The sequence below is a fragment of the Pelodiscus sinensis genome, chromosome 1, assembly GCF_052426305.1.
Source record: "Pelodiscus sinensis isolate ZL-2025 chromosome 1, ASM5242630v1, whole genome shotgun sequence".
Taxonomy (NCBI): Eukaryota; Metazoa; Chordata; order Testudines; family Trionychidae; genus Pelodiscus; species Pelodiscus sinensis.
The window spans coordinates 328,512,216-328,532,399 of record NC_143052.1 but is presented as its reverse complement, the minus strand read 5'-3'; the positions used below and the strand labels follow the sequence as shown (position 1 = coordinate 328,532,399).

Below are 20,184 nucleotides of genomic sequence, written 5' to 3'. Positions count from 1 at the left end.
GGCCTCTGTTTGTGGAAGGCTGAAGATGGATGGCACGAGACAAATTGCTTGGTCATTGTCTTCGGTCCATCCCCTCTGGGGTACCTGGTGTTGGCCGCTGTTGGCAGACAGGCTACTGGACTAGATGGACCTTTGGTCTGACCCAGTACGGCCATTCTTATGTTCTTATGTACTAAGCGCAGGGCTCAGGGTCGGGGGTCTCACTGGAACAACTTGATTTTCATGCAAACCTGCTCCTGGGTTTGGATGTGGCCTTTGGTGGCCAGGCTGGCAGCTATCCTGCCCTAGACGGCTGCATTCCTGTGCCTAGTGTGGAGGTCGTGGACGCTGGAGGCCTCCCCCCAAACCTCGATAATGTCCACGATCTCTGCACTAGACCAGGCGGGCGCCTGCCTCTTGTGGCCCTGGGCAGGCTCCTAGGAGCCGCCAGCCTGGTCTTGGGGAGAGGCGGAGGGCTGGGTGGCAGCGGGTGGCTGGCTCATGCCATGCCAGGTGCAGGGTCTGCTGGCTGGGTGCTGGCAGGCTTGCCACTGGCACAGGCACTGTAGCCAGACCATGCCCCTTTAAGGGCTCTGGGGCTGGGAGAGGGGCAGAAAAGTTTCCCTGGTTTGGCCCAGAGTGGCCATCAGGGCAACCTGATTAGGGTTAGCCTCCAACTAGTTCGAATTAAGTGGCTACACAGCCCTTAATTTGAACTACTTAATTCGAACGAGGCGTTACTCCTCGTAGAATGAGGTTTACCTAGTTCGAATTAAGCGCTCCGCTAGTTCGATTTAAATTCGAACTAGCAGTTTGTATGTATAGCCGCTATTAAAGTTAATTCGAACTAATGGCTGTTAGTTCGAATTAACTTTGTAGTGTAGACATACCCATACTTTTAACGCAAGAGTTTTCGCATTAGAATATTTGCGCAAGAGAGCGTCTAGACTGGCATGTGCTGTTGTGCTAAGAGGCGCTTTTCTGCAAAATCATCCGTGCCAGTGTAGACGCTCTCTTGCGCAAGAAAGCTCCGATGGCCATTTTAGCCATTGGGCTTTCTTGCACAAGAAATTAATGTGGCCTGTCTACACTGGCCTCTTGCGCAAGAACAGTTGCACAGGAGGGCTTTTTCCTGAGTGGGAGCATCATAGTTTTTGCGCAAGAAGCACTGATTTTAGACATTAGAATGTCAGTGTTCTTGTGCAAGAACTCCCCGCCAGTGTAGACTGGCAGCTGCTTTTGCGCAAAATCATGCCAATGTAGATGTAGCCATAGAATTTGCATTACTAGACCTTTTCTGACAATTCCTAGGGCTAATACTGACCAACAGCTCCTGATTTTGGTCTAGCTCAGCAAATCTTCTAAATGAATCTAGTGTCCTAATACTATAAAATAAGCAACATACAAATACATTAACATCTATCTTAGATTCTCATTAATCTAGAATAATAGATTCATAGAACATTCGAACTGGAAGGGATCTTGAGAGGTCTTCGAGTCCAATCCCCAGCCATCACGGCAGGACCAAGCACAGTCTAGATCATCCCTGACAGGTGTTTGTCTAACCTGCTCTTAAATATTTCTAGTGATGCAGATTCCACAATCTCCTGAGGCAATTTATTGCAGGGTTTAACCACCCTGACAGGCAGGACGTTTTTCCTGCTGTCCAACCTAAACTTCCCTTGATGTAATTTAAGCTCATTGCTTCTTATCCTATCCTTAGAGGCCAAGGAGAACAATTTTTCTCCATCTTCCTTAAAACATCCTTTTAGAAACTTGTATTATCTGAGTACTTCAAAATGATAATGTAGTATCTGAGTGCCTCAAAACTCTTTAAAAGTATGTATCCCTACAATACCCCTGTGAGGCAGGGAAACACTATTAGTCCCATTTTGCAAACAGGAAACTGATGCACAGAAGGCCCAAGTGACTTGCCCAACATCATCTAGGAAGTCTTTGAGGGTGCAGGAAATTGAACTGGAACCTCCTAAGTCCTAGGCTGCTAACTACTGGAGCATCCTCCCTCTCCACAGCCTTGCTATAACGTCTGTGTCATATTTCACATTTACGCTAAGTCGCTATTTTAGAGGCTCATCTGGTGGTTCTAGGAATCTGTTTGTGCCCCAAAATCTTTCTACACCCCACCTAGGAAAGGAGTCACAAACGTGGGTTTTCAAGAGGCCTCATGAAAGCTGCCAATCAGAGCCCAGCTGGCTCAGATATATGGAGCTACAGGGCTTTATTAGGTCAGTTCCTTTCAGGAAGTGGAGGGCCAAGAAAAGATGCTATTCTCTGGCCAAACCAATTCACAGGGGTTTATTTCAGGCAGCATTTTCTGAAGCTGAATTTGCAGAGAGAGAGTCCTTACGAGCCTTAAACATATAATTAGAGGGAGAAACTGAAAGTGGCCCCATAGGAAGAACCCAAGGAAAAAGTAGCAATAAACTGAAATGAAGCAATGACTCGCTGCTATTTCTAGGTTGGAACCAAGAGTAGTGGGCAGGCTCAGGTTCCCCAGTGGCATAAACCCGATGAAGGGGACAAGGCTTATGGAGAGGTTGAACAAAGAACAGACTATAAAGGGTCCAGAGTTGGGGCTGAAGACCCTAGTGAGGGCAACAGGACCTAAAAGGCATTTGTTTGGACTTTGGGACTTGGCCAGAGGGCTGAGCCATGGAAGACTCACTAAGATCGACTGGCAGGATGCACCTGGGCGAGAAAAGGATTGTGGTATCAAATGCAGTCACTGAGAGGCTTTCAAGGGATGAGCAATCACCCATTATAGTGCCTAAAAGGAAAAATCCATGTTTTTAACACAGTACTCATTCATATAGAATAATAAATTACAGTGTATTACGTGTCTCCTCAAATTATATTCGCTATCTTAATGAACATATTAGAGCTAATGGACATGTTGATTTTATTTCAGCTAATGACTGATCCCATACTCAGGGAGAAGAAGATCCTTAAGTCTATCTTACATAGCTTAGAAGAAAGGTCACGGGACAATAACAGCATTGTCCGTCAAATGGCTGTAAGAGGCCTAGGCAATTTAGTCTATGGGGCACCTGAGAAGGTAAGATAGAATACTGAATACAATGCAGCATAACTAGAGAAACTAAAGGAAACAATTGCTCAGGATTTACAGAGGCCATGCACAATGCACTAGGCCAATGTCTGCTCTCTCATACCCCTGTAACCTCTTTGCAGTCAATACACAGCAGGTTTGTTCTCTTGGTAAGCTGGGCATAAGGAAACAATATGTACTTAATATGATCATATGTAAATGTATACTCCTAGGAATGAAGAGTGTAGGCTTTATTTCCACGATGAGAGATTCTATTCCAGGAAACAGAGACACTAAAAAACTCAAATCATGATAGATAATCAGCTGAACGTAAGCACCCAGTACAAAGCTGTGACCAAAAGAGCTGAGGTGATCCTCGGAGGCATAGACAGAGGGATTCTGAATAAGAAATAGAAGTTATTTTACCTCTGCTTATGGCACTGGTGTGAGAACTGCTAGAACACTATGTCAGGATCATGCCTGCAATTCAAGAAGGATGTTGATAAATTGGAGAAGAGTCACAAGAATTTTCAAAGGGCTAGAAAATGTGCCTTTAGATTCAATGGGGGAGGGAGGGGGAATGAAGCTAAACTAATTCAGACTGCTAGTAAGGCATACATTTTAATGGTAATTTTAATCATTGGAACCATTTACCAAGGGTTGTGGTGGGGTCTCTATCAGTAGCAACTTTAAAAACAAGATGGGCTGTTTTTCTAAAAGAGGTGCTCTAGTCAAACAGACATTATTTTGGGGAGGTTCTGTGTTGTGAAGGAGGTCAGACTGAATGATCACAATGGTCCCTTTTGGCCTTCAAATCTAAGTAATTAGAAATCTAATAGGATTACATAGGTGTAATATGGCACAGAGTTTGGCTTATTGTAGCTAGTACCTGATGTAAAATATAGCTATAGGTCAATAGGGGGGCAGATGAAATTCCCACTGCTTCATAATTGCTAAAAAAACATATTAGAAATGTGGTTAGTGGAAAGTGTTTTTTAATGTCATACGTCTGAACAGGTGAAAAAGTACAAGAAGTTTCTTCTGGAGGCACTGATCAGGACTTTAGAAGACACTTTCAGTTCTGAAGTCACTGCCGAAAGCCTGAAGGCACTGGCCAACGTTCTGAACGAGCTGAAAGGGAAGGACATAGGTTCTTCCTTCAGAGACCTCACCACACAGATCCGGAAGTACTTCGATAATGTACGTGAACAGAAGCCTTCAACCCCAGTTCAGCTGACATTGATGAGGCTCCATTTACAATGCATGATGTGTCCTCACTGGGCATTGTTCATGTCAGAATGAAGTGATTTTAGGCCTTAGGGAAGAGATGTGTTTTATGGAGGAGCAGAGAATTAAGAAAATGAGGATGCCATCCCTGCTCCTTCAGTCTCACCCTTCTGTTCATCTTTATTTCCAATGAGAATGGCAAAGGAAGTATGAATACTAGATTAGGTAGCTGCATACAAGGAAAATGGGCATACAGGGTGTAATAGACTGTTTTGGGCCTGCTCCATACGATTTTTATGTCAGATGGTTGAAATTATTCCATTTTGCAGAGAAGTTTGAGATTTCAAATTTTGGTTTTGTTCCTATTTGGGGGACACACCCCCCAGCCCAAATTTCAAAACTCTTTGTGAAACCGTAATACTATTCTCAACCCAGCTCTACTGGGAGCCTTGCCTGAGGGCAGTCTACTGGCAGACTATGCTGGAGACAGGGAACCTGGAAACACTGGGAATTAGAGGTGCCAGGGTGCACATTTCCTGGCTCCTTGTCAGCCTGCCAGACAGGCTGTTCTGAAGGTGAGGGCCAGGAAGCCCAAGATCCCAGTTAGCCTGCTAGATGGGTCACCAAGAAGCTGACCAAGTACCCCTACTTGGCTTCTGGAAGAATGTTGTCAAAATTGAACTGTCTTCAAAGTATTTTGATGAATCAACACATTTGGCCCAAACTTGATTAATTCCAGTTCTTTTAAACTTCTGTAGTTGGAATCACTCTACCCTAATGTAGAAGAGACAGCTGTGCTAGATACATGATGTGGTTATTTCTTCGTTACCAACCTGTGTGGCTTTCTTGGCTATAGGAGGACAACACTCTTCGTGCATTGGCCTTTGTCCTGTTTGGTATCCTGGCCGGCTCTGCAAAGAGAAAATGGAAGGACTATTTTGCCAAGCAGGTTAGACAGAGCTGGGTCACGCTTCTGCTGCACCTGCAAGATCCAAGCCCTGAGGTTTCAATGGTAAGAATGACAGTGACTTAATTACTAAGCAAAAAGAATCTTCCTCCTGATGCCAGGGGAGCTCTGCTATTCCTTCCCGCAGTGGAGACCTAAATTCTTCCCTCAGTTCATTGCCCTCCTTTTGAGTCAATCCCAGACAGGCTGGTCCTTAGCAGCCAGGGTTGTCTCACTGGAGTTCAGGATAGGTCATGGGTCTGATCCCAAGAGTTCATTCCTGCCTATCTCTGCACCCCACGTTCCTGCCTCCCCACAACAGAGGAAAGACCACAGCTATGCCTAGTGAAGCAGCTTTCATAGCTACATCTGTTCTGAAAAAACATTGCTGCTATCTCCAGTTTTCAGTATTATAAAATCATAGAACCATAGGTTTGGAGGAGACCTCAGGAGGTCACTGAGTCCAACCTCCTGCCCAAAACAGGACCAGCCTCAACTAAACAATCCCAGCCAGGGCTTTGTCAAGCTAGGATTTGAAAACTCTAGATTTAGAGGTTCCGTTGCCTCCCTAGGTAACCCATTCCAGTGCTTCACCACCTTCCTAGGAAAATAGTTTTTCCGAATCTCCAACCTAGACCTCCCCCACTGTAACTTGAGACCATTGCTCCTCATTCAGTCATCTAGTACCACTGAGAACAGCCTCTCTCCATCCTCTTTGAAATCCCCCTTCAGGTAGTTAAAGCCTTCTATCAAAGCTCCCCTCACTCTTCTCTTCTGAAGACTAAATAATCCCAAATCCCTCAGCCTCTCCTTGTAAATCATGTGTTCCAGCCTCCTAATCATCTTTGTTGCCCTCCATTGGACTTTCTCCAATGTATCAACATTTTTTAAGTAATGGGGTGCCCAGAATTGGATGCAATACTCCAGAAGTAGAATCCCTTTCCCCCTATTAAAGTCATGCTGGCATATTTTCTGTCTATTACTTCAGGGGAATCCCTTTTATTCTTGGGGTAGATGAGCAGTCAAGGACATGAGTTCCATTTGAATGAGCACAATACGTGTTATGGAACAATTCACTGGTGCAACCCTCTTTTTCAGGAGTGCAGAGCTACATTTCATCTCTGTGCCCCATTTTTGGGACTGAAGAGGCTCCAAACTATACTTAATGAGCATCTTAGTTGGAGAACCAAGCTGAACCCTGAGGAGCTCCAGATGGATATCTGCAGACACCTTGTGAGTGACCTACAGAATTATATGAGATTATTGACAGCATAGGCTTGTGGTGTAGAAGCAGGGGGAATGTGTGATGGGCAATGTAAGTATCTATGGGTATGTCTATGCTACAAAGTTAGTTTGAACTAACGGACGTTAGTTCGAACTAACTTTCATAGGTGCTACACTAGCGCTCCGTTAGTTTGAATTTAATTCGAACTAACGGAGCGCTTAGTTCGAACTAGGTAATCCTCATTCCACGAGGATTAAGCCTAGTTCAAATTTACTAGTTCGAATTAAGGGCTGTGTAGCCCCTTAATGCGAACTAGTGGGAGGCTAGCCCTCCCCAGCTTTCCCTGGTGGCCACTCCGGCCAACACCAGGGAAACTCTATGCCCCCCTCCCGGCCCCGGACCCCTTAAAGGGGCACGGTCTGGCTACGGTGCCCGTGCCAGGTGCAAGCCTGCCAGCACCCAGCCAGCAGACCCTGCACCTGGTGCGGATCGAGCCACCCACCCGATGCCCCCCAGCCCTCCCCCTCTTCCCGGGACCAGGCTGGCAGGTCCTGGGAGCTTGCCCGGGACCGCAAAAGGCGGGCTCCCTCCTGGGCTAGTGCGGACATCGTGGACCTCATCCACGATCTCCGCACTAGGCACAGGAAGGTGGCCGGCTAGGGCAGGAGAGCTGCCAGCCTGGCCACCCAGGAGCAGGTGTGCATGAAAATCAAGGGGGTCCACTGAGACCCCCGACCCTGAGCACTGAGCTTACAATGGCCATCCTGGGTCAGAACAAAGGTTCATCTATCCCAGTAGCCTGTCTGCCGACAGCGGCCAACCCTAGGGACCCTGGAGGGGATGGACCGAAGACAGTGACCAAGCCATTTGTCTCGTGCCATCCCTCTCCAGCCTTCCACAAACTTTGGGCAGGGACACCACTCCTACCCCCTGGCTAATACCACTCCATGGACCCAACCTCCATGGCTTGATCTCACTTCCCTTTAAACTCTGTTCTAGTTGTAGCCTTCACAGCCTCCAGCAGCAAGGAGTTCCACAGGTTGACTCTGTGCTTTGCGAAGAACAACTTTCTGTTACTAGTTTGAAGCCTGCTACCCATTCCTTTCCTTTGGTGTCCTCTAGTCCTTCTTTATGGGAACTAATGAAGAACTTTTCTGTATGCACCCTCTCCACCCAACTCCTGGTTTTAGAGACCTCTATCGTGTCCCCCCTCCGTCCCCTCTTTTCTAAGCTGAAAAGTCCCAGTCTCTTTAGCCTCTCTTCATATGAGACCTGTTCCCAACCCCTGATCATTTTAGTTGCCCTCCCCTCTGCCACCCTCTCTCTTCCCCTCTTCCACCCCCTTTTCCCAGTCTCCCCCAGTTTTGTTCAATAAAGACAGATTCCATTTTTGAACACAATTGTCCTTTATTTTGTACATCAAGAAGAGGGGCTAGGAAGGGTAAGTGGAAGGAGTTGAGGGAGGAATGGGGTACGCGCCCCCGATGGGGAGGACTGGGCTGGCTCTGCGGGCTTTTGTGGTGGAAGCTCTCCTGCAGCCCCCCAATTGCCCCATCTCCCCAGATGGCAGGCTGCGGCAAGTGCAGCCGGTCTGATGGCCAAGTGCTGTGATGTGCCCAGTGTGGGTACTCCGGGCACTCCAAGCCAAGACTGCTTTGCAAGCGGGGCACCCCTGAGAACTGTCTGTCCGGGGTGGGGGTTGGGACCCTTTAAGCACAGCCCTCGGCTAGCCTGAGACAGCATCTCCACGCTCTAAGTCCTCCTCTGATGACCTGCCGGCACTGCTTCCGGCAATCCTTAAGCCCGGTTCAGGGTCCACTTAATGTTGACATGCTAGTTCGAATTAGTAAAACGCTAATTCGAACTAGTTTTTTAGTCTAGATCCGTTAGTTTTAATTAGCTTAGTTCGAATTAAGTAATTCGAACTAAGTGAGTTCGAATTAACGTTGTAGTGTAGACGTACCCTATTAGAGTGGGATACAGGACTGAGGGTGAGAGGAATGTAAATCTGCCATAGATTCCCACTTTCCCCACTTCTACACAGCCTCCTGTCCTTTCTTTTATTTACTTGTTTAAATTAAAAAAAAAGTCTGAGTGAGTCCAATAACTGACAGCAGTGGCAAGAGGAACACAGACTGTTTACTTGTGGTTTGTAAAGGCATGTGTTGGCAGTCAAAGGGCATTTCTAGCCAGAGAGAGCTCATGTGTCCCTGATTTTCTCTAGGCCAAAGAGAAGGCTGAGCTACTGGAGAACTTTTACAAAACTACCATCACATACTTCTGCAGCAGCTGGGAAGAGATCCGGGCAGTTGCAGCCAAGTTAGCTGGTGAGAGAAAGTGTGCCGTGTCCCTTTTGGTATTCCCTTTGAGGTAGACAGAAAAAGTCCCTGTGTGCAGCACTGAGCTACTATTAATCTCTCCGTGCTGTGACTTCTCATGCATAAATGGAGATGTTAATGTTCTCCTACTTCTCCAGTGTGGTGTTAGGAGGAATTTGTAAGTTGCAATAGAATGCTTTGAGATGGCGCAGTCATTTAGTAGCAGAGGCTGGCACACTGTCACGTAGGGTATGTTTATTCTCCGATCAAACTAGTGTGCTAAAAATAGAGTAGCTGTGGCAGGAGTAGCAGGAGGGGTTAACTATTCCAAGGATGATCCCATCCAAACCCAAAAGTCTGTTCTCAAGGTGGCTAGCTCCTCCGACTGCTTCTGTCATCTTACCTGCACTCTATTTTTAGTAGTCAGAGTTAGTGTGGACTCAAACTATAGACCTAAGCTCAGTGTTGTTCACTGTTCCTTACTGGTGCTTCATCACTGGGAGGTAGGCAGGCCACCGCCACACAGTGCCTGCTGTTGCAGGTTCCTGATTGCCTTGCCCAGGAAGCACTAGATTCCTCCCCTTTGGCCCTGTGCCATCCTTTCCTTAGCACACCCATGCAAGCCAGGCAAGCATTGTGGCCTAATTAATTTATCCATGTGAGATCCTTGCTTAGTACGCACTTATTCCTGGCCCCAGCCCTTTGTTCACACCACTAGATTAATACACTATCCTAGTATATCTCCAATAACTGACAGCAGTGGCAAGAGGAACATAGATTGTTTAAAGCAAATGAGGTTTTATGTAAACATTCTTAATTTTTTTCTCTTATTCTCTTCAGTGTGGACGCTAAACTTTTCTAGTATTTTCTTGCCTACAGCTCACCTTAGACCCACAATAGAAGCCAAAGGGCCAATGTTATCACCTTGCACTTAACAAGAGAAGGTTTTTTATTGATGTTTATTTTACACTGCTTATTTAGGCATCATCCTGGAACATACGGACACCAAAAATATGAAATGGCTGGACATGGAACATCTGTTGACCTGTAAGTAACAAATACAGGTGAAATCCTATTCATTAGTGAGTTATAAAGAAATTTAGCTGACAAGCAAGCAGTAACTGATACCACAGGTGTGAAGTGCATCAGCCACACATCAAAGGACAGATTCAGCTTTAGTCTGCTCTGAAAGAGGTACGTCTACACTACAGCGTTAATTCAAGTTAACTTAATTCGAAATTGTTCATTTGAATTAAGCTAATTCGAATTATGCATCTATACACAAAACCTATTTCAAAATAGCATTTTGTTATTTTGAAATAGCGCGTCCACACTGAGTGGACCCTGAACCGAAGTTCAGGCTGGCCGGAACCAGTGCTGGCAGGGCATCAGGTTAGGACATAGTGTGTGGGGCTGCTGCCTCAGGCTAACTGAGCTCCGTGCTTCACGGGACCCTACCCCCACCCCGGGTTCCCCGCTCGCTTGTCTACCCCGATGAGGGACAACAAAGCAGTCCTGTCTTGGAGTGCCCTGAGTGCCTGCACTCGGGACACCACAGCACTCGGCCACATGGAGCCAGAGCTGCCCCTGGGCACACCGGTGCGTCTCGTAGGGTTGTTGCCATCAGCCCAGCTGCACTTGCTGCAGGCTACCGTCCGGGGAGTCCATTGGGGGGCTGTCAGGATCCAGGAGGCCCTGCAGGAGAGTGTCCACCCCGAGGAGCCCTCAGAACCACCCCGGTCCTCCCCACCGGGGGCTCGTGCCCCATTCCTCCCTCACGTCCATCTACTTACTCCTCCCTAGCCTCCCTTCCTGATGTCAAATAAAAGACATGTATGTTCAAAAATAGAAACTGGGTTTATTGAACAACAGGGTGAACCTCTGGGGAGACTGGGAAAAGGAGGTGGGAGAGAGGAATAGAGTGGGTGGGAGAGGGGAGGGTGAAACCTGGGAGGAGGAAGTTGGAAGGGAGAAGCAAAGGGAAGAAAGGAGAAGGGAAGATCAGGGCCCAAGGTTGGGGGTCTCACCGCACCAACTTGAATGTCATGCAAACCTGCTCCTGGGTTCGCATGTGGCCTTTGGTGGCCAGGCTGGCAGCTATCCTGCCATTGACGGCCGTGTTCCTCTGTCTAGTGCGGAGATCATGGATGCTGGGGCATCCCTCCCAAACCTGAATAAGGTCCATGATCTCCACCCTGGACCAGGAAGGCACCCGCCTTCTCCAGCCCCTGTCAGGCTCCTGGGTGCTGGCAGACTGCTCCTGAGGAGCAGTGGAGGGTTGGCTGCCAGTGCCTTGCTGGCTCACGTTTTGTGGCTACTGGCTCAGGGGCCCCAGTGGCCACTGCTGGCTCTTGGCTGGTAGGCTTGGATCTGGCACGGGCCAGGGTCTATCCCTTTAATAGCTCTGGGGTTTACCAAATTTGAATTAAGCGCTCTGCTATTTCGAATTAATATCGAAATAGCGGTTTGCATGTATAGATGCTATTAAAGTTAATTCAAAATAACAGCTGTTATTTTGAATTAACTTTGCGGTGTAGACGTACCTGGAGGAAACTGCAGCCAGTGTGATATAAGTCAGTGCATCTCCTGGCTATCCTGGCAATGCCTCTTCCCAACCTGTGTGATCCACTCTTTGGGCTCCATCGGCTCCCTGGAAGCCACTTTTTGCTACCCCAAACTCCACACCATCAGATTTATTTCTGTCAGGAGATGTAAAATAACTTAAAAGCAGAAGCTATTGAGTCAATGGAGCACCTTCCAATTGGATGAGTTTCTGGTAGGGTCAGGGTCTCCCCTCTCCCCCCTCCTCCATCTCAGTTTGGAGCTTGGAAGGATCCCAATGGAGGAACCTAAAGCTTTGTTTGTACAGAGAGCTTCTGTAGCTTGGTACTCACTGGTACTAAATCTCCAGCTACTGCAGGCATAGGTGACTATATGAAAAGTGAGTCATATTCTCTGTAATTCCAGCTCTCCAGGTACTACAGAATGACCCAAGTCCCATTGTCCAGATGGTGGCAACTCAGGTCCTAAGAGACATCTGACCTGGATGAGTGCTCGGGGAATGAAGCACAGACAAATAGATCAAAGAGCTCCTGCTACCTTGAATGGGAACAAGAGAGGGATTGCTGGAGGACAATGTGCTCTGTCTGTGCCAGCTTGTTTCCAGCTTGCACCTCATATACTTCGGTGGGAAGCTAGACCTTGGTGGTATGCGGCCAGCTCTGCTATGGGGTAGGAGAGTAGTATAAGGGCCCTACCATCAATCAAACATTAGCCCTGCCACCTGACCCTGGAAGTCCCCCCCCCCCGACTCCCCGGAAGTTCCTTCTCCCTTGTCACCGGCAGTCCCGCCCCTGGAGGGTAGTACATCCGGGTCGAGAGGGACAGGTGACCGGAAGTAAAAAAGGATGTCATGTGACCCCCGTTAGGCCCGTCCCCTGTCACCGGAAGTCCCGCCCTTGGGGGTAATACATCCGGGGTCAAGAGGGGCAGGTGACCGGAAGTAAGGGGTGTCATGTGACCCCTCTAAGGACTTGCCCCGCCTCCCTCTACCAATCAGGAAGGGCTTTCCCCGTAGGACCGCCCCGCGAACCGCTTTGACCAATCGGGGGGCAGTTCCGGGACCGGATGACCCGCCCAGAAGTGGGTCGTGTGACCCCTCTAAGAACTCGCCCCGCCTCCCTCCACCAATCAGGAGGGGTTTTTTCCCTGTAGGACTGCCTCGTGAACTGCTTTGACCAATCAGGGGGCAGTTCCGGGACCGGAAGACCCGCCCAGTAGTGGGTTGTGTGACCCCTCTAAGAACTCACCCTGCCTCCCTCTACCAATCAGGAGGGTTTTTTTCCCTGTAGGACCGCCCCACAAATCGCTTTGACCATTTGGGGGGTGCAGTTCTGGGACCCGTTGACCAGACCGGAAGCTGGTCGTGTGACCCCTCTAAGAGCTTCCCGTGACACCCTCTGTCAATCAGAGCATAGCACTTCCCCATAAGTTCTAGCGCCACACAAAAGAAGCCATCTTGTTCCAAGAGCGCGTGTTTCAGAGAGCGTGCAAACGCTGAGCAGAAACATGGACTCTTTCACCACCCCCACCAGAAGTTTGGAGTTTGTTTTGGTGACGAGGGCCTTCCACCACATGAGAAGAAAGTGCCACATCAGCAACAGTTCCGAGGACGAGGGAGAGGCAAAAAGGGGCCCTTTGCCCCCTCTGCTATTGGATACACCAGGATCTGATCCCGAAACCCAACTCCTCCCACGGCAGCCTGACGAGCTAGACGGCCTCTCGTTATCTGTCCCTGTGGAGGATGCTGCCCATCTCTCCCAGGAGTCGGACAAGGTGAACGGAAAAGAAGTCAAACAGGTAAATGAAAAAATCGAGGTGGGGGGCATCATGGGTGTTTTGTGAATCTAAAAACCAGCAGCTGTAGCTTATTCTCTTTTTTGACAATCTCTTGCCAGGTCGACGATGACTTTCTAGAAACCTTTGAGAAATTGCACATCGGTAATCCTGTGGGAGTAAATCTATCTTGTGCCCGCTTTTTTTGCTCATATCTGACACATGGATCTCGAGAACAAACGTGCAAGAATGAATTAACTCGGACTCCCTAATAGCGATAGTGGTGGGGGTGTCATGGTGCCCATTTGCAGATGGCTGTAAAAGGGTGTGTTAATCCAGATGCTTAATAAAACTTGTATGAAATGTGTTGGTGTGAATGTGTTCCTTCCATACTTACAGCATCTTTTACTAACACAAATAACAGTCATGTCTACGCAGATTGCTCTGTTAGAGAAAATACATTACACCCCCAGGGAAGCTGGCAGCTTTGGTGGGGTGAACCCTCTGTTTCAAGCAGTCAAAAAGCACAGTAAAACTTTGAACAGAAGACAGGTAACATCATGGCTTTCGGACCAAGACGCTTACTCTTTGCACAAGCCTGCTCGAATACATTTTAAAAGAGACAAGACCATTGTCTCAGACGTGGATGCACAATGGCAAGCAGATTTGGTGGATATGCACCGGTTCTCCAAACGCAACAGCGGTTTTAAGTATATTTTAACAGTGATAGACATTTTATCAAAATATGCCTGGGCCTTAGGCCTAAAGGACAAGACGGGCAAGGAGGTAGCCAAGGCCTTTAAAGCTATTTTCAGCGAAGGTCGCGTGCCTCAAAAATTACAAACGGATCGGGGAAAAGAATTTTTAAACAAACCTTTAAGTGGATTGTTAAAGCGGCATGGTGTCCACCATTTTGTTACTAACAATGAAGTCAAAGCGGGGGTTGTGGAGCGATTTAACAGAACTTTAAAATCTAGGATGTGGAGATATTTTACAGCCCACAATACCTTTCGCTACATTGACATATTATCTGAGTTTATAAAGAGTTACAGCTGGAGCTTTCACAGAACTATACGGACCAGACCTGCTGATGTGAACCCCGCAAATTCTCTGAAGGTCTGGAAAACTGTTTATGGAGATGATGTTAAAATAAAACAGGCTGTTGTTCCTTTTAGAAAAGGGGACCACGTGAGACTCTCTAAAACCAAAGGTGCCTTTAAAAAAGGTTATGAACAAACATTTACCGATGAGATATTCATAGTGGATGAAGCCTTAACCAGGGGTGAGAGACCTGTCTACCGATTAAAAGATTATGAGGGTGAGACAGTGACGGGGTCGTTTTACCCTGAAGAATTACAAAAGGTGAACCCCAAACAAGACAGGATTTACAGGATTGAAAAAGTTCTAGCAGAGAAAGGGAAAGGAAGAAAAAAGCAGCTATTGGTGAAATGGCTGGGGTGGCCCAACAAATTTAACAGTTGGGTAGAAGCTTCTCAACTCTGTAACGTTTAAGCGAGAATAAAAACAATCCCACCTGCAAGGAGAGAAATGGGGGACGGGGGCTTCTACATCACTCTGCCCAGCAACGCCAGCTCTGGGGTTTTTCCCCAAAACACCAGCTCGGCCTTTACAATACAGCTAATAAAGTCGTTGGATCTCCCGGGGGCCTGGGAAGTGGGGTTAGCGGAAATACAATATCCACACAGCTGGAACAACATTACTGAGGACACCCCTTTCCAAATCACCTTTGGAGATAAACCATGGAGTTATATCCTACGGCGAGGTTATTACTCAACTATACCCGAATTATTGGAACATATGAATAGCATTGTGGCACGTCATTCTGGACCGCCTGATGTTATCATGAATTATGACCCCGTGAGTAGAAAATGTAGACTTAAATCCACCGATGCTACTGCTACGTTTTCTACCCTCGGGGAGCTAGCTAACATTCTGGGTTTGGCCCCCGGGCACAGTGTCCAGAAGAGTCCCTTCTCAGCAGACATCACAGGGGGTTTCAACTCCTTGTATCTATACACGGATATTGTAGAACACCAGTTTGTGGGGGACTTTTCTGTCCCCCTGTTACGCTGCGTCCCTGTCAGAGGAAATAACAATGAGTTTGTTACCATCACCTACGATAAGCCTCATTACGTACCCATCAGTCAACACCACATCGACACCATCACCATTGAAATAAAGACGGATCAAAACAGATGCGTTTCATTTCGCTTTGGCAAGGTGATTGTGAAGCTGCACCTGCGTTCCCGGAAAGAGCGAGGTTTCTAAAAAGCAAAACACTATTATGGCGATCGTAAAAAATTACGGTGACTCCAAAGTCTACAGCAACTATTACAAAGCCCAGGCTGGATATGCCCTTCCTGGATATCATGGAGCCCCTGTGATGTACGGGGCCGGCGTGGGCGGTATATTCCGTAGCCTTTTTCGAAAAGCTGTACCGCTTTTGCGAAGAGGGCTAGAGATTATTAAACCCCACATAAAAACAGCCGCTCAAAACATAGCCAGAGATGTGGTAGGCCACGTTTCCCAGGCTGTCTTGGAGAAGGTGGGGAATCCGGCTAAACAGGAAGGGTCAGGGCTGATGTATATTAAAAGGAGGAAGAGAAAGAGAAATGCGTCATATCCGCGACGCACAGGACCCCCGAAACCCTTTAAAAGAAGAGCCTTGACACGCAGGACAGGCCATCAGCAAAAGTCCAAGAGGAAGCCAGGGAGAAAGAGGACACGCTCTGTACCTGGTAAAAGAGATATATTTTAGTCAACATGGCTTTCGTTCACTGCGGGTCGGAAGAGTGCACCAAATCTGAACTAGACTTGTTTCAGATAGCCCCTACTCAGACCAGCATTGAGAAAAGCATCTACATCGAGGTGCCGCCTCTGTCAGCCGTGACAGAAACTGCCCCCATCGACTTTTTTATAGCAGGGAATGGCATAGATTATATGGATTTAAACAACATCCTACTCTACCTTTGTTGCAAGATAGTAAAAGGCGATGGGACTGCACTCCCCAGGGATGCCGCGGTAGGCCTGGTGAATTACCCAGTGGCCTCTATTTTCAGTCAATTGGACGTTACATTGGGAGACCGCCTAGTAAGCAATTTTCCGCCTGACTCTTTTACAAAGACACTCCTGGACAACACGAAAAAACAGCTGGATGGTGAGAATCTAGGATTTGTGAGGTGTGCAAGGCTGACGTCCCAGAGCAGGACAATGGAGTTGTTGGGTCATCTACACAGCGACCTGTTTTTTCAAGAAAAACTTTTGTTGAACGGGGTGGATGTGAAAATTAAATTGACACGCAGTAAAGCACCCCAGGTGAGGGGTTTAAAGGCAACTGATGGTTGTTTTTCTTAATTTTTCTTCTTAAAAACAATGAACAATTCAGAAAAAATACCTAGACATAATATATATATATTAAATAGATATTCTATATATAGAGAAGTGTTTTATTTAAAGCAAAATGTGATCAAGTTCAAAAATTATTTTTAGAACATGACAAACTTCACACACTGAGCCAGTCAGACAGTTTAGCCAATTTTTGTTTTTTAGAAGGCAAAAAAGGAGTTGGTGTTTCTCGATCCATCCCAGCGTCAGTGGCTGAGGCCTTCAGGCGTTCCAAAAGAACTCTGTTGTCTGCACTGCCCATGATGGAAGATGGAACGTTTAGTTCTGCCATGGCATTGATAAACACATCCCATCCTTTAGGTACATGTCTGCTAGGGACAGAACGCGTCTGGGTGACGGCTCTGACTAAGTCAAGCATGTTAGAACCATTCACCACCGAGCCTTTGTACACAAATGCACCTTTATCATTCCAGGAAGCGATAGTTTTATCCTGGCCCAGCTTATTTAGCAACACTGAGGCGTTTTTCTTATAACGCTTATTCACGTTATCCAACAGCTCCTGAACCACAGAGTCTGAGGTGTTTTCTGTTTCTGGAGGTTTGGCGGTGTCACTCTGTTCTGGTAGAAACAGACTTATTTTCCTTTTATCTGCATCACTTTGCCTCACGTACGTTAGGTATCTCTGAAGCACAGCGCTGTAGAGTTTAACCTTTTCGTATTCGGCTAAGTCAGTCCTTTGAAGAACAGACTTCATTTCAGCATCCAGTAAGCGAGTTGCAGTTGTTCTGATATTTTCCTCCACTGGAGGGGGAGCCCTTAATTGCTCCAGCTGATGACTGGGCACCAGGTACATTTTTTCTGCATACTCCATTATCGGTTATTCAAAAGCCCCGTTATCAGAGGGACAGCAAAACTTAACAAAGGGCCGATAAACCCCCCAGACTGCTTCACCAGATGCTTCTTTCTTTTAAGCGAGACCCTTTTATTAGACAATGTTTTTATAAGCGTGCGTTTCTTTTTCAGCACGCTCACTTGATTCTGCGTCAAAGGCACGTTTTCTTTTAAGGTATTGAGTGCTAGTTCTGAGATGGCCGCTACTAAATCGTCAGAGGCCAAACACAGTATAGCCTTCCTTTTCTGCGGGGGTGATTTGCTAAGTAATTTTAAAAGAGCCAGGTTTCTCTTCACGCAGCTAGACATGTTTTCGGTCGGCAACCCCCAGCTGTTAAAAAGGGTCTGCCGATAAATCATCTCTTTTTATACCCGGCGGTTGTTCTTTTCAAAGTAGAAGCCACCGGCCAGTCTGGAGGGAAAAGACCAGTTCTTAGTCTATAAGCTTCTGGCGTGGACGCATTTAAATCCACCACCAGGTAGCCATAAGGTCTTTTGGTAGCATCCTCAAAAGCTTCTAGAAAGAATTGAGCCTTGCCGAGGTAAATTTGCCGAGCAAGCGTAGCGATTTGCAGTTTATCCCTGGGGTTTTTGAACAGAACCATGTACTTAGTGTTTAGGTTAATCGTACGGCTCTTTTTCCCCTGACAAAATACGTTCTGAACGATATACATAATGCTCAATTTCCTGTGGTGCACGTACTTGGTAAAGGCTTTCTCAATTTCATCGCTTTCACAAGCAGAGTTCATCAGATCATCCACGATAATCAGATTCACTTTATTAGTAGGAAACAAATGGTCATCGTCAAAAGCATTAGGCAGACCCTCCACAAAATTAGTAAAGGGATATTTACAGAGCAGTTCTTTATACAGAGGTTGCCAACAACTGTAACACCACAAAATATTCTCAGGCATAACAGACAGTGTGTGTTTGGCATTATCCAATACGTTTTTTATAAAGTAACTTTTCCCACAGTTGCTAGGCCCTGCGAGAATTGCAGAAAAGGGGTGTTTCCACCTCGTATCCATTTTTCAAAAGCCGAAGGGCCGGGTTTTAAACCCTTCTCCTAGGACCCTCTTGTTATAAACACCTTTGTGTTTTTTAAGGGTTTTTGTCTCTATTTGCCACTGATTTTTGTTTCTTACAATCGAGGGCTGTTGCACCTCTATCTTTTTTGAGGTGTTTTCTTGCAGACCCGTGCAATAGTCCAGGACTAGATCTTTCAAACTGTCAAAGTTGATCTTTTCACAGTTTGCTACGTTTAGGGTAATTCCTTTGACTTTCATACAGGCCTTTCCTCCCGACAGCTTATACCCGTAGGTTTTCGGGCCTGCCGACACAAACTCAGTGATGTGTTGATCTGACGGGATCTCGCTCGTGAGGTCCCCTAAATAATCCCCCAGAGGGGGATTCCAGTCACCTTCCCTTTTCACAAATATCACTGAGTCAGTGTCATGGTATAGGCACCGCTCTTGCAACCCATCTAGGAGACTGTATAATTCTAAGTGGGCATAAGCGGTGGTGAAACAGGCTATGAAAACATTGGTATTGCCAGAGACAGAGTACCGGTCTTTTGCGTGCTTCCAAGACACGCATGCTGTTTCATTGTCGATAAACTCGCAGGATGAAACCTCGTAATTGGGGGAAAACAGGTACCGAAAGAGTTCATCAGGGTCTCTTACGATGCTGGTGTTGGGTAGGTTTGTTCTTTGGCCGAATTTACCCCACAGAGAATTTAAAAACAGTTTAGCAATTTGGCGTTTAGCTGGGTTCGATCTGATCTCGTGTTGGCGTAAACGCACGCCTTCTTTTTGGTAAAAATCGTTAACGTACTTATTTTGTTTTTGTTCGTCTGTGCACCAGCCGGGATACCCTGAAGCCTCTTGTTCCTGACGGAGGTGTAATTTGATATACTCTGACAAGAGTTTGTCAGATTTGTCACTGAAATGCCAGATTTCACAGATTTTAGCCACTGTATACCCCTTTGCTATGGCCACAGTCAATTCCACCGTGCACCATGTCCCCAGGATAGCTCTCTCCTCATCAGTATGGGTGCACGTCTCCCGCTGCTCGGTTTCCGCACATGTTTGGCATAGCGGGAACATAAGCTTGCCACCCACTCTGACAGGTAACAATGGGAAAAAGAGGCCTTGCGGGGGGTACACCTTAACTTTTGCAATTCCAAAATAATTTGCAAGGGGTCCAAAGTTGTCATAAACTATATCGGGGTGTCCAATAGGGTATTCTTTGGTTTTGTTTACGAAAGGGTAAAATCATAATAGTGGATTTCTTCCCCGGGGTTAGGCTTGTAATATAGGCGGATAGCGTTTGTCCTCCCCCCGAAAAGAGCATCCTTAGGCCTGAGAGGCTGGGGTAACTGGGCTCGGTTTAAAAAGCCTGCAAGCTCCCTGTCTGTTTCTTTCATCACCTCCCACTCGTGCTCCCAGAGAGTCCTCACTACAAAACCAAGTCGTTTTAGATAGTCAGTCTTAAGCTGCGTCTTGTAATAAAGAAACCCAAAAGTTGTCCCTGTCATAGGGTTTTGTGCTTTTTCACAATAACAGGTGACACAGCCATGGAAAAAACACCCGTTAAACTCAAAGGCCGTGCGTACCCCGTCAACATTGGCATAACCGTCTAAAAAGTAGGGGCCTACCTGTAGTGCCCCACCCTGTAAAGCATGCCGTATTTGTATATTTTCTTTGTAAGAGGTATACAGCAGCCACTGAATAGATGGGGTCGAATATCTCTTTTTCTGCCGGTGGTAATTGTCTGGAGGGAGAAGAGCTACCGTGTTAGGCTCCAAAAGCATAAACCTGTACATCGCCAT

General features: G+C 46.9%; 1 protein-coding gene across 1 annotated transcript; it reads left to right on the top strand.

Moving 5' to 3' along the window:
- The first annotated feature begins 2,243 nt into the window (after window positions 1-2,243).
- Window positions 2,244-11,871, top strand: LOC149525970 (protein maestro-like). Its single transcript, XM_089775758.1, has 7 exons — window positions 2,244-3,055; window positions 4,064-4,246; window positions 5,130-5,285; window positions 6,318-6,452; window positions 8,669-8,771; window positions 9,744-9,809; window positions 11,730-11,871. The coding sequence occupies exons 1-7, from the start codon at window positions 2,867-2,869 to the stop codon at window positions 11,801-11,803; spliced, it is 906 nt and encodes a 301-aa protein (XP_089631884.1). The 5' UTR covers window positions 2,244-2,866; the 3' UTR covers window positions 11,804-11,871.
- The last annotated feature ends 8,313 nt before the right edge of the window (window positions 11,872-20,184 follow it).

Coding starts and splice junctions, on each gene's coding strand:
- LOC149525970 (XM_089775758.1), top strand. CDS start 2,867: ATGAACATATTAGAGCTAATGGACATGTTGATTTTATTTCAGCTAATG. Junction 6,453..8,668: donor TGGATATCTGCAGACACCTT/GTGAGTGACCTA, acceptor GATTTTCTCTAG/GCCAAAGAGAAGGCTGAGCT. Junction 8,772..9,743: donor AGTTGCAGCCAAGTTAGCTG/GTGAGAGAAAGT, acceptor CTGCTTATTTAG/GCATCATCCTGGAACATACG.